The following is a 14,411-nucleotide window of genomic DNA, read 5'->3' as shown; positions in this document are numbered from 1 at the left end:
TTTATGAACAAGGATGCTCTAACCTGCCATTTTTGTACCTACAAGTTTATATCAACATCTATCTGTAACCCATTCACCAGGGGTTTTTTAAACATGCTGATGGGAACAATCCAAAAAAATAGGGAAGAGTTGCTTAGGCCAGAGAGGGGGGATACTGGAAGGAAGAAGGCCTAGGAGGGCCTGGGTACCACAGCCTGGACAGAGGAAGGGTTAGCCTTTGAAAGAATAGTGGGTGCTGGTTCCACTGTCTGCGGAAGGGAGGCTAAGTGCTGAGTATCCGGAGAGCCCACAGGCAGGCGCTGTGTGGGAAGATGAGGAGAGGGGGCTGCTGAGGAATGAACGGGGTTGCTGTAGTGGAGAAGCTGAGAACAGAGAAGCTGTGGAGTCAGTCTGGGTGTTAACACCACTCCCGCCCACTGCACAACCCACAGTTCCTATCCCTTCAGAACCCTCCTGTGGCATTAAAATGGTTCTTATACTCCAAACAGCTTGCAGTGGGTGGGCTTTCAAATGACTCACCGTCCCCCATTGCGATAATTATAACTCCTTCTTCCACTTTCACTTTTGAAGTGTTTATCCATCCATCCTGTCAGACTTTTAAACAAATGATTCACAGCTGATTGTATATCGTAAAATTTATATGTAGAAAAAAATGCCTGCGAGTTGAACATACAGTTTAGCAGTGCCATTTGTAAGAAAAGGCACTTTCACCAGAGACGCCCCATCTCTGGTCATCTCTTCAGTCAGCAGAGCTTGTTTGCAGTGTCTACAGTATTCCAGGTGGTGAACTTGGAGCTGTATGCTGAGGAAGGCTGGTAGGGGAGGGCGGTGTAGCAATGCATCTCCCAGAAGGCAGAGAGTAGCTCTGAGATGGGGTTTGCTCTGGAGGGAAGGTGATGTTGGACAAAAGACAGACTTTCAGCCACACGTTGAGGAAATCCCGGGCCTCTAATGTACAGCGCTACGCAGCTATCTTAGGATACTAGCCAGTTATCAATGCTGTGGTGTATACAGGACACTTAGAGGGGGAGCCAAACTGTTACCATGCACAGGGAACTTCCTTAACTCCCTTGATTATTCTTATTGCAAAGCACATCCATACATCAGCTCAAGTTGTACAGCTCACAGGTATGTACTCTGGTTGCCTATCCTTGAGTGATGGTCCCGTTCTGTAGAGAAATGAAGGAGAGCTGTGGAGTCAGACCCAGGAACACAGTCCATACTTTACTGCGCAGTCTCAGTTGACTTACTTTCAGTCTCTTTCAACTTCTACTACCTAACCTCTAAAATGGGCCAATAGCAAGTGGGTAACAGGGCCACGGGGAGAATGAAATGATGCAGCCAAGGTGAGGCCTCTAACACATATGATGTTCTAGAAAGCCCAGTTCACACCAGCAGAGTTGTGGGGATTACATCACTTCCCTGTCACACAGAATGGGAGCGTGCACATGCACACACACAATAAATGAATGAATGAATGAATGAATGAATGAATAAATAAATAAATAAATAAATAAATAAATAAATAAATAATTCCCCCACCTTTTCCCCTAAATGATGAGCACAGACATAGTGAATTTTTAATTGGTTCACCACATCCTCTGACCTAGGGAGGCATCAATTTTGCTTGAGTTCATACACAATTAGGGGATGCTGCATTGGCATTGGGGAGGTTGCTTTTTTTTTTTTTTTTTTTTTTTTTTTTTTTTTTGCTACTGAGTACTGAGACAAGATAAATCTTAATTTTTCTTTCAAAATATATGCGGATAAAGACTGAAATGTACTGCATTGCTAACTTAGATGACAGGGACAATCCCTTATTTAAGAGATTGGCAAGCCATGTCTATGATACTTAAGCCACTGCCTCCAGAACACAGTGCTGAGAGGACCCTTCTCCCCATGGGACACTGGGGTCCTGCTAACTGTCCTTTGGAAGTAACTCAGGACATTGCAGACTCAGAATCCTGTGAGTTCAGGGATGCAGAAGCTGAAGAGGAAGGCAGGCTTTCTATTTAGAGGGTCTGTCAGCTACTTGTCCCTTCACTTACAGGGTCAGGGCACACAGGTCCTGCCACCCGAATCCTGGGCATGGAACTGGACACTGAGGCCCTTTCGGAACATCTGCATCAATGGACTAGAGAGGACCAGGAGCACTTGAGAGCCCAGGCCCAGAAGCCCCAGCAGCTTCCTTCAGATTGCTAATTTAGCTTCAAACCCCAGGAATGCCAGCAGGACCCAGACTGCTTTCCAGGCTCAGTGCCCACATTTGTCCACTGTCTTCTCTGGATGGTACTCATGGGTACTTTGTCTTGGATGAGAATATTTACAACATAAAAACCCTAGAGGGGCTCAGCAGAGAAAAGTGTTTTCTGTGGTCGACCTTTGGATCACTGTTGAGGGGTCTTCGTGATGCTTTCTAGATGATGCTTTCTAGAAGCTTCCCTTCCTAATGATGCCTAGTGTCCGCTTGCTCAGCACGCTGAGCCTTTCTCTGCTGACTGTGGGGGAAAGTTGGAGCCAGAGCCACAGGAGCAGGAGGATGAATCAGACACGGTTACTAAGGCAAAAGGAAAATACACTGGCCTTGAGCATGCTGCCCCCAGTCCCACCCAGCCTACCAGCTCTGCACTGCTGGGTTCATGGAGGATGCCCGCGGCATGTGTGACTTCTGGCACTAGGAGTCAGGAACCCATTTGATTTATTTAAATGTGGTGTCACCATTGGGTGGGTCTCCTAAGGTTTATGTGGTTTTCCACTTCACATTTTCCTTTTGCTCTCCTCCCCGGAGTTCTTGCCAAGCCTATGTGCTTCTGTCTGGTCCAAGTCAGTGCTGAGGATCTTCTAATTGCAGGCTGTCCTCTGTCATCATTCATGTGGCAACCCAGGAAACTCCAAGGAAGCGCCTCATTTGAGAACTTTAGCCCAGGTGATAGCAATGGTTGAATACAGACCTTTGACTCCCAAGCCTTGGGCCACTGGCCTATTCCAGAAATTGTCAATCAAAAGCAGGAAATCAGTTAAATGAGCATCATCCTTGACCTTGCCAAAGATCCACTCTGTGTTCTTGACATCTGCAGTCACTTTGGCCGTGGCTAAGCGGTTTTTTGTTGTGTTTTTTTTTCTTCCTCTCATCCTCAGATTCCATATCCCACTGGACCCACCCAGCAACCCCTTAAATTGTAGCTGGGCTAATCATGGCCCTTTCAAGTGAACAGAATCGTGGCAAATGACACTGTTTTCTATGGTGACCTCTATCACCCTGGTGGCAGAGAATATGGAGAAAGGACTCCTCATTATCCACCCACAATCTTCTCAGTGATGGGAGCACTCAAAGGCGAGGCTACCCCTGGGGGGGCCGTGGAGTGGGGGGGGGACAGGAGTGCGGCAGCGATGATCCATATGCCATCTCCTGAAGCGACAAAACAAAAGGCACAGAGATGAAGAAGGGGGACAGAGGAAGCTTATTAAATGCCTCTTGTCATTTAATTGGCTCATAATCTGGAAGCCACCTCTTGAAGGAAGAGCATTTGAGGGCAAGCCTGCCCAAAGAGCTTGCCAAAAATGCCAAGTCTGTAATGAGTTTCCCTGGCAGAGAATGCTGTGGGTCGCTAGCAGTACTTCATGGGTGTGAGGAAGGAAAGCAGCCACCTGGGGCTGAAGATTTGTTCTTTCAAGTGCCCCCAAACATCCCTCCTCACTAAACCCTCCCCATGGCAGGGAGGAAGGTAAGCTGGTGTCTCAGCTGCCCCTCTGATCTTCCTCAGAAATGGTCCACATCTCTGCATGCATGTGTGTGTGTGTGTGTGTGTGTGTGTGTGTGTGTGTGTGTGTAAATGTTGACATAGGTGTGTGCATCTGTGTGTGCATCTATGTGCGAGTGTATAAAGGCCAGAGGTCAATGTGGAGTATCTTCCTCAGTCACTCTCCACCTTAGTTTGGGGGGGGGGTCTCTTACTGAACCTGGAGCTCATGAATTTGGCTAGGCTAGCTAGCCAGTGAAGTCCAGGGAGCTGCCTGTTCCTACCTCTCACGCTCCTGGCTTTTGTGTAAGCTAGGAGTCCAAACTCAGGTCTTCTTGCTCACACAACCACCAAGCCTTCACCTCAGCTCCAGTCCACGTCTCATTGAGATCTCGGCTGTAGTTGGAAGTTTTCTTGTGTCCCAGCTGGCCAGCCGGTGGTCAGAACAAATCTCTCTCACTCGTGTCCCCCAAGTAAACACACTGAGGCTTATATTAATTATAACTGCTCGGCCATTAGCTCAGGCTTATTACTGACTAGCTCTTACACTTAAATTAACCCATAATTCTTATTTATGTTTAGCCACATGGCTTGGTACCTTTTCTCAGTTCTGCCTTGTCATCTTGCTTCCCCTGTGTCTGGTTGGTGACTCCTGACTCAGCCTTCCTCTCCCCAGAATTCTCCTAGTTGCTTGCCCCATCTATACTTCATGCCTGGCTACTGGCCAATCAGTGTTTTATTAAATTAGTTTACAAGGGCATTATCCCACAGCATTTTCCCTTTTTTTATCTAATAAAAAAAATAAAAGTTATAACTAATATAAGAAAAACTATATACAATAAGTACAATAACTATATACAATATATACAAGCAATAAATACATCAACAATGTCTAGTCCATTTGCATTTGACAAATTCAGAGACAATATTCCATTATCTATTCTATTTTGGTGAGTTCAAAATGTACCTAATTAACTTTCTATTCTATCTTGTATTACCAACAGAAAACTATCTTATGATGTCTTTCAAACTTACGCACTTAACACCTCTTTCTTAATGAGTTTCTTTTCTGAATTTCTTAACAAGGAAAACTGTAACTACAACTATCTAATCTTCAACTCCCTCAGTGACCCGTGAAAGAAATAATATTACCTAGTAAAACATGAAGTGCAGAGCCGGGCGTTGGTGGTGCACGCCTTTAATCCCAGCACTCGGGAGGCAGAGCCAGGTGGATCTCTGTGAGTTCGAGGCCAGCCTGGGCTACCAAGTGAGCTCCAGGAAAGGCGCAAAGCTACACAGAGAAACCCTGTCTCGAAAAACCAAAAAAAAAAAAAAAAAAAAAAAAAAAAAAAAAAAAAAAAAAAAAAAATGAAGTGCAAACAAACAACTTCCAAAAAATGAGTTATGACAGAAACAGCCAGCTTCATGGATAGTTATCTGAGGTTTCTCTGCCAAATATTCTACAGGACACATTTACTTCAAAGAGGAAGATGGGCATTGAAGACACTCCATATGGAATTTATCTTCTTCTTGACAAAAATAGCCATTTGGACAAGAAACTGTTCTTGACTGGACTGCTTGATAAAATGTTGTATTGACTAGACATTCAGGACCCATAGGAAGGTGACTACTAAATTTGCCAAAACAAGGCAAAATAGTCCTTCAGGTTCCTGAGTCACAGAGGAGACTGCCAGGCATTCTCAGGACACAGAGAAAAGTAACTGAGAGATGAGGCTGAGCTGAGGATGGATTCTCCAGTGTTGCAGAGGAACTTTGGATGACTGTCCAGGCAGGCAGCTGTCTCTCTCATTCTGGATTTTTGGAAGTTGCTTACAATGTACTTCCTGTTTACTTAGGTAATATTATATCCTTCTGGGATCTTTGATATAGTTGAAGACTAGATAGTTAAAATTTTCCTTGGTTATGATAAAAAATAAATTAGATATGAAACTTTAGACTCACAAATATAGGATAGATAGAATATTTTCTTTAATTTTGCCAAGTACAAATAGACTAGATATTGTAACTGTAATTCTTGCTTGATAACTTTTCTACTATATGGAATTTTACTATGTTAAAGTTAAAACCTTTCTTTTTGATTAGACAGAAAAGGGGAAGTGCTGTGGTATGTCATTCTGTATGCTGTGAATGTGTGTTGCTCTGATTGATTGATAAATAAAATGCTGATTGGCTAGTATCCAGGCAGGAAGTATATGTAAAATAAACAGACAAGGAGAATTCTGGGAAGAAGAAGGGCTGAGTCGGGAGTCACAAGCCAGACACACAGGAAGCAAGATGACAAGACAGAACTGAGAAAAGGTACCAAGCCATGTGGCTAAACATAGATAAGAATTATGGTTAATTTAAGTGTAAGAGTTAGTCAGTAATAAGCCTGAGCTAATGGCCAAGCAGTTATAATCAATATAAGCCTCTGTGTGCTTGCTTGGGGGACATGAGTGAGAGATACTTGTCCTGACCACAGGCCAGGCAGGACACAGGAAAACTTCCAGATACACTGAGCCCTCCACTCTCCAGTGCATTTGTCCAGCGCAGCATCAGGGGCTCCTTTGCTCTCCATTCTGGAGTAGATTATTGACTTGCCCTTTGCCCCAGAGTCTCTGATTGGGGCCTCACTTCCTCATTATGACCCCAAGGACAATCTTTGTCCAAGTCAAGATTCTTGAGACTGTCAGAAAACTAACCATTCTTTGGGTCTTCATATACCCCCTGAATTTCTTGTCTTATGTCTCACCTTGACAGACTGTCTCCTCCCCTCCCCCATCTCCACTTCAACACTTATCTAAGCCACCTCCTTCACATTCCCAGGCCCATTTTTCCAACTTAGGCACACACCCAGGGATGGAATTTTCTAATTGTTTACAGAAAGATAGTCATATATATTTCATGCAATTCAACAAATATTTAGAAATTTTCTTGCCTGTAAAAACCTTTAGGGGCTGGAGAGATGGTTCAGCTGTTAAGAGTACTGGCTGCTCTTTTAGAGGATCTGGTTTTGATTCCCAGCACCCACAATGCAGCTCAATCCACTGCCCTCTTCTAGCCTGTTTGGGCACTACTCAAGTACATACACATAAAATACAAATAAATATTTAAAACCTTGTATTTGATGTCATACAAAGGTATGCTCCATGCCTGCCTGTGGTCTGGCATCCTTGGACAGTCACAGTGTATCAGACCATTCTGTTACCTATCATTTCAAAAGTTTCCGAGCACTAAACCAACGCCCCAAACCCTCTCTCACTCTGGAAGCCACCTCTCTCTGCCCTGTACTTTTCAACACTTCCTATTGGTCTTCTTTTCTTCCCCCTCTTCTTCAGTCAGAGGGAACTGGAGCTCTGCATGAAGCCATGTCTCCCAAAGAAAATATATTTTTGGCTCTCTGTGCACAAAATCACTTTTCAGCATGGGTAAAGAAACCCTCATCCTTTTCCTTTGGTCAGTTTTGAAGCAATAGCTTAAGCAGTAGTAGGTTGTGTGAGAACAGCCAGGAAAATAAGCTGAGGTCCACATGCCCCAGACTAAAGGAAATCAGACAGCAGACCCAAGACAGAAGCAGAAGTTCTCCGCGGCCCCACCGTGTTCTTCCCACTCAGTTTTCATGGGACGGGCCCTGTGTTAGCTGCTAGCATTGGGAGAGCTTCCAAGTGCTCTGAGCTACGTTCTGCAGCAAAATAAGGGGTTCAGTTTTATGGTGACTTAAAAAAAGAGAGAACATTAAGAAGGAGGCAAGGGGGCTGGAGAGATGGCTCAGCAGTTAAGAGCACTGGCTGCTCTTCCAGAGGTCCGGGGTTCAATTTCCAGCACCCACATGGTGGCTCACAACCATCTGCAACTCAAGTTCCAGGGGATCAGATGCCCTCTTCTTGGCCTCTGTGGGCACCAGACATACATGTGGTACACAGATATATATGCAAGCGAACACTTAAAATAAATAAATGTTTAAATAACAAGGGGGTAGGGGACATTGTATAATAATTGAATGCCTTCAGACCCCCAAGAGCACTGTGACACATCCCTTAATGGCTGCCGTTCCTAACTGAGTACTCTTAGTCACTATCACAAGTAGACGAGTGCTCTGTCTTCGGGCTGGACAATATTTTCCAGCTAACCACTGGAGAATGCAGTGTTGTTTGGGGGACATATCTATCCAGTTTAAATGGTTCTGTGGCTCACCAAGCCAGGTGGCTTCTGGTAGCCATCACATTTTCTGCAGTTTGGTGTTGGTACCTGTGACTTAGAATTCCCTATAAGTGAGCAAAGTACTAGAAAGCACAACAGGTCAGAACCCCTAAGTCCTCAGGCCTCAGTGAGGAACTGATTCTGAAACACTGGGATGGAGACCAGGGTAGTTCTATGTTTTACAGACCCTGTTAGCTGTCAACAAATTGCAGGATTTTTCTTTGCTCCCCTGAGATCGTGTATTTGTGTAAAAGCTTCTTAGAGTTGGGGTGCATGGCTAACAGTGGGCTACGAGACACGGTGATTCGTAGTAGGGAGAAGAATGTTGGATTTCAGCTTCATACGGTAGAAGGTGTGAGCCTACCCAGCGGCATGGTGGCAGAGGGGACCAGGGACACACGCATCACATAGCCTGTGGTGTCACAGTGTATTCCGCAAAACAAAAGCCACAGGTTGGGTGTGGCAGAGGAACGGCTGTAACCTCAGTCCTGGGGAGGCTGAGGCAGGATCATGAGTTCAAAGTCATCCATATACATTGATCTCTAGCACAGCATATAGCCCAGGCTGGTCTTGAACTCCTTATAGCTGAAGATAACCTTGAACTCTGGATCTTCTGGCCTCTACCTCCCAGATATTAGGACTGCGGTGCATGTGTGACACACTTTGTCTCCCCTCCCACTGGGATCCAAACCCTCTTCCCCAGCAGACGCTGCCCCACCCTGAAGGATGCTTCCGCCTCCCAGCAGCCTTCCCCAGTCCCACAGCGGTAGAGCAAACTGCAATGCAATCATTTGTTCCCGTTTATTCCTCCCTGGCTAGACTCTGAGCACTTTAAACATCACCCTCAAAGCTTCAATCCACCCATCCAATTACACATCTCTGTTGCATGCCTGGGCCATGCCAAAGATGAATAAACACCTCTTGAGGGAAGCAATAGATAGATGTCTGTCCCTCAGCAAGGTGAGCTCTCAAATGCAGTCTGCTCCCTTTCTCTTTCTCGTGCATGTGATGTGTGTTTAAGGCTGGAGCTGCTCACAGGAGGAGAGCGTAATTCCTAAACCCAAAGAGGAACAGAAAAGCAGAGAGGACTCTTCCATAGAGGAAAGTGTTCTTTAAATTGGGGGGTGACCCCAGGTCGAGCGTATCTATAATCAGAAAAAGGTAGACATAGTCTATGAGCAAGGACAGGGGCAGCCAGGCGGGAGGCTGAGATGGAGATGAAGCTCCCACCCATCAGCTGCTTGTGGTGTCCATCCCTCAGGCATCCCGGAAGTCTCTGCAGAATCCAGGCCCTGCTTCCCCTTTGGATAAGCCACTGATGTTGGCTTCAGGGCTTGGAAAACCAGTTGCCAGGTTTCAGCTGTTTACACCTGTGTCTTCCCAGTCATGGTCACCACAGTCAAGCCACCCAAATTCCAGAATGCAGTCTTCAGGGTGGTAGGAACCGTGGTCCCATCTTCCAGGTGGCAAGCCCAGGCGTGTTCATGTCTTTTCAGTGATCCAATCTTCAAAAAACAATGATTCATATCTTCCATGTTACACTGAAGGATCCTATGGCAGAATCTTCTAGATTCTCTAAGGACGTGCCCTCCGTATTCTTCCTGCTCCCACAACCCCTCTCAGGGACAGCCCAGGGCCTGTCCAGCTGATCACAAGTTCTCCCCAGACTTACTGCCTCAAGAATGCCATGGGCACTGTCCTCATAACAAAGACAGCAGGAGCTGGAGGAGAGAGGGCCAGGCCGTGAAGTTTCCCCTTCACTCCAGCCCTGCTGCAGCCTGAGGGGTGGAAGCCTCTGGGGAGCAGCCTGAGGGTCCCACAGAAAGCAGCAGTGTGTCATCTGTGGAGCTAACACTGCGTCATGAAGCACACAGTGTCACAGTTGAGCGTAGCCTGGGGACCGGAGGTAGGGCTTCACTGGAGAGCTGTGCCCCAGAGCCCTGGAGCTGAACTTGATGAGTCTCACGCCAACCAGTTCCCACCAGATCCAGGAGTGTGCGGGACAGATGGAGACAGAAAGAGGCCCTGACTCAAGAGGGTGGAGGGCCATGTGCCTCACGCGTCACCACCCAGACATTCCTCGTGTTTATTTTTATCACAGTGATCATGAAATTGGTGTCAGATGGGCTGGTCCGGTTCCTCACGCGGAGGACAGGAGATATCATCGGAGCTCTTTCCAGGGAGGAGATGCTGCATGAGGCCATTAAGAATAGGTCTCTCAAAGGCTGGGTTTCACCATAAACCTCACCAGCCCTGGCCTGTGTTCCTATCACCATAAGAACAGCCTCACCCCTCACCACCCCACCCACTTCAGTCCTGGCCCTGGGAACTTGACAGACGCAGATTGTCTTCTGAGTGCAGATTCTGAACCAAACACTGGGGGGTCAGATAAAAATATGGTATGTGGCCCTGGAGGAATTTGCGTTTCACTGAAAAGGAATGCCATGTACAGAGACAGTGTCTGCCGGACAGCCTGGCGGAGAGAGGCTCTGGTCTGTGTGGGCTCAGGGAAAGCTTCGGTGAGGATGGTGGGGTTGACAGCTAGCTAAGGCTGACTCTTCAAAGATCAGCAGAGGTGTTGGAAAAATAGAAGAGAAAGAGCCTTCTGGATGTGGGGGTGGGGAGGAGAAAGGCAGCATTTTTTTTTTTTTAATGAAAGATTGCTGGCTTAGTATGGATTCTCGAGCCAGATGAAGGGCCGTAGAGTGTTGCCCAAACCCGGGACATCCCTCCACAGCAGGCGTGGGGCCGCTCCCTTCCCAAATCAGGCTTGGGCCTACCCACCTCTACAGAGACAAAGGCCACATCATCATAAAGTCAGTCAAGCTTCTGTCCCGCCCCCCCCCCCAAAACTGTCTTCTTAGAAATCATGTGACCAGCAGTCTGCTAATCTGACTGGTGACTTGGAGAGCCCCTGTGTGCTCCCCTCCTCACCCTCCTCACCCTCCTCACCCCTCCACCAGCTGCTGCACTTCCTCCCTTGACCTCTCCCTCCCTCCCCCATACTCAAGCTATGTAAGCCAACCCCACCATTTCAATAAGCAGTCCTCCGGAACCGGGACATTCATACCTGGCCACTGGAGACCTGCTCCCCAGCTCCTCTCCATCCTGGGACTGCCAGTGCATGTTAGAGTCAGGGGACCCACAGGCTAGCATGCACTAAGCCCTGATCTGAGTTCCTTTCCTAGCATAAACCAAGTGTGGTTGGCACCTTCACCTGTAACCCTAGTACTTGGGAGGTAGAGGCAGGAGGGTCGAGAAGGCATGGTCATCCTTGGCTATGTAGCAAGATCAAGGTCAGCCTGAGCTACATGAGATCCTGTCTCAAAAGACAAAAACCTGTAGATTATCCAAAGCCTAGCTGTCACTGAGGTGTCCCTGAGGGACCCAAGTACACATCTGCTCAGTGGGGAAGCCTCCTGTATCCTCTAAAGGGCCTCCTTCCTGAGGCTGGGCTCCAGAACTGGTGCTGAGGGCAGAGCCAAGCTGTGGGGGTTGGCCTGCAAGTGGCAGTGGCAAATTAGGGTGTTAAAGCTGGACATAAACTCGGGACCTCCCACCAGGGGCTTTGGAATGGAGCGTATAACTAACTCCTGGCTAAGGACCAGGACCCTCTTCACCAGCCATAGGAAGTAAGGCTGGATTGTTAAATAGAAGCTAGAAGCTAAGCAGAACTTTCTAGATTCTGTACCTTTCATCTGGACTCTTAATTGTGTAACTAAATACCTGGAATTCAGAGAGAAATTTAATGACACAAAATGGGGCATGAGGAGAAAACAGGAAGAGCTGTGCCACCAAGGGATGGCAGGAAGTAGATTCACAGATGTGCTCGCCATCTGAGGCCTGGAGGCCTGGTTCTCATTTCCTCTGACCAGGCATTCCAAGCCCCACCCCCACCCCTTGAGTCATGTGGACTCAGGCACAGCCTCTGGTCAGGCACCACCTGTCTGGCCAGCCTCTGCCAGGACCAGCTTTATGATCTGAATAAAGTGGTAGTGAAATTAATGGCATCCTGATGATGTGACTGAAGCCATCCCCTTGTGTCTCCAAATAGGAATGAGAGAGGAGATGTCCCTGGGACGCCAGGAGGCTTTTGAAATTTTCAAGAGGGACCACGCTGACAGTGTCACCATCGAAGACAACAAACAGATTCTGAAGCAGAGGTAAGATCCAGTCAGAGAGTAGCTGCCCCCCCCCCCAGGCTTAGGTAGGCCAGTCCAGAGACTTCCTAGTCTGTCCTTCTAACTAGTCATCCTAATGTCTGCCAGAAAGTCTAATGTCTACAGTTTCACATTTCCCTGCATGCACCCTGTTATAGTTCTCTTTCATGTGTGAGCTTCCCCATCCCAGTACTGCTGGGGTAAGCCACTGGCTGGTCAGGGGTTGGCTATGGATAGCATTAGCACTATGGACAATGCTCACATTGTATGTGTTCTCATCAGCCTAGAGCTCTTACAAATGCCCTCAGCATCTTCAGGGGCAAAAAGTCAAGCTGGGAGCTGGCTCAGTGGGTAAAGGCTTGCTATGTAAGCATGGGGACCTGCGATCCAGTCACCAGCACCATGCCCCTGTAACCCCAGCACTGGGAAGACAGAGAGAGAAAGCAGGTTCTCTGGGACTCGGTGGCCAGCCAGTCTAGTCAAACAAATGAGGTCCCAGGTCAGCTTCTAAAAAAAAGTAATAGAAGACAATGGAATTGGCCTCTGGTCTACACATACACAATTTTTTAATGTGTAGACAAAATCACATTTTTAGGTCCTCCATATTTTTGTAAAACCAAGAGTTGGAGTAGATGAAAGGCCTGAGCAGAGAGGTGAAGGTTTAACATGGCTGCGGCCTGGAGGAGTGAGAGACTCAGCTGGGAAGGGCCAGAGGACAAACTCAGACTGACGGCTGCTTCCCCAGGGCAGGGGCAGATCTCAGAGCTCCTCGGGAATCCAGTAACACAACTCATGTCCAACACTCTGGAGAGCAGTCCAGGTCCTCTCAGTCCAGAGAAGTGTGTGCACCTTGTGACCTATCAATTCTATTTGGGGGTAAATATCCCACTTGGGCTCCTAAAAGTGCACATAGAACCTTCATGGCCGCACTGCTTGTAGTTAGCTATTGTTGGACATACTCCAGGTTCCCGTGCTGAGCAGCTGACAGTTAATATAACAGAAAGTCCGTGGATTAGGATGTAGTGTGGTGGCGGTGGGGGTGATGGATTAGATACGTGTATGTCAACAAGGATAGATCTTAACGGCACAACACTAGGAAGGAACACAGTTCCAAAACATTACAGATGGACCAGCCCAAAACCAAACCGAGACCCATACAAACAGATCCACCTGAGTGTACCCTGCAAAGGGAAGTCCTGGGGGTCGGGGATAGACAGATGGCTCCCTGGTTAAGAGTGATTGCTACTTAAGCATCAGGGCCTGATTTCAGATCCTAGCACCCATGTAAGACTCTGGACTTGGCCACTCAGGCACCTCTCACTCTAGTGCTGTGCAGGGTGGAAACAGGAAGGTCCCTGGAGCTTGCTGGCTACCAGCACAGCTCTGACTCAGGGAGAGATGCTGTCTCAAAGGAATAACGTGGAGGCTGATAGAGTGGGACCTGGTGTCCTCCTCTGACCCCGACATATACACAGACACTCACATCCAACACACACGTACACACACCACACATAAAGAATGGAAGCTGGAAGGAGGGGTGGATAAAAGCAATCAGAGCCAATGAGCAAATCCAGGGGAAGGAGGAAGAGAGTGAGTCTGGGAAGAACCGGAGACTCTCCCTGGAAGCATGGACGGACACACACTGGCTTCAGTCTTAGCATCTGAGACAGAAGGGATTCAAACCTGCTGACGCTTCTGCTCCCCTGCATGCCACCGTTCCTGACATGGCCAGGGGGATGTCAGAGCAGGCTACCTTCCTTGGGTGTCTGGAAACAAGATTGTCAGCTGGATGACAGCTGCTCCGTCCTCTAAGACAGCTCTCCACCGAGCCCTACGGCTTCTTTGACAGCTCATAGTCATGAATTCCTAGTGAAATGATCCCAGGAGATAGATACCCAGCTCAACCAAGCCGGGGTCCGACTCCCCAGACACTCATGTAACTAGGTGTGGACTGAGCATCCCTTTTCTGTAAATGGATTCCACTAACAACCTGATCTGGAAACCACTGACCCAGAGTGTTGAGCAACCTTGACATCCAGAGCCTTGGAAGGAGGAGTTCCTTAAAAAAAATTCAGAGGAGCTGGGAAGATGGTCCTGTGGGTAAAATGCTTGCCATGCAGGCATGGGGATGTGAGTTCAATCCCCAAACCCCACATTTATTATTATTATTATTATTATTATTATTATTATTATTATTAGTGCAGTGGTGCAGTGGGATGTGTTTATAATACCAGAATGGGGGAGGTGGAGACTGGTGGGAACTGGGGAGGGGGAGACTGATGGGAACGGGGGAGGTGGAGGCTGGTGGGAA

The 14,411-nt window shown here is 47.6% G+C and overlaps 1 protein-coding gene across 1 annotated transcript in view; it reads left to right on the top strand.

Annotated features, from left to right (window-relative positions):
* The window catches only part of Kif6 (kinesin family member 6), a 317,253-nt gene that overhangs the window by 213,596 nt on the left and 89,246 nt on the right, over positions 1-14,411 (top strand). Inside the window, exon 14 of the mRNA XM_028882504.2 lies at positions 11,995-12,103. Within this exon, the coding sequence (XP_028738337.1) occupies positions 11,995-12,103 (109 nt within the window). The remainder of the gene's footprint in view (positions 1-11,994; positions 12,104-14,411) is intronic.

The sequence above is a fragment of the Peromyscus leucopus genome, chromosome 16_21 (assembly GCF_004664715.2).
Source record: "Peromyscus leucopus breed LL Stock chromosome 16_21, UCI_PerLeu_2.1, whole genome shotgun sequence".
Taxonomy (NCBI): Eukaryota; Metazoa; Chordata; class Mammalia; order Rodentia; family Cricetidae; genus Peromyscus; species Peromyscus leucopus.
Note: the sequence above shows the minus strand (reverse complement) of the source record. Positions and strands in the feature narration are given on the sequence as shown.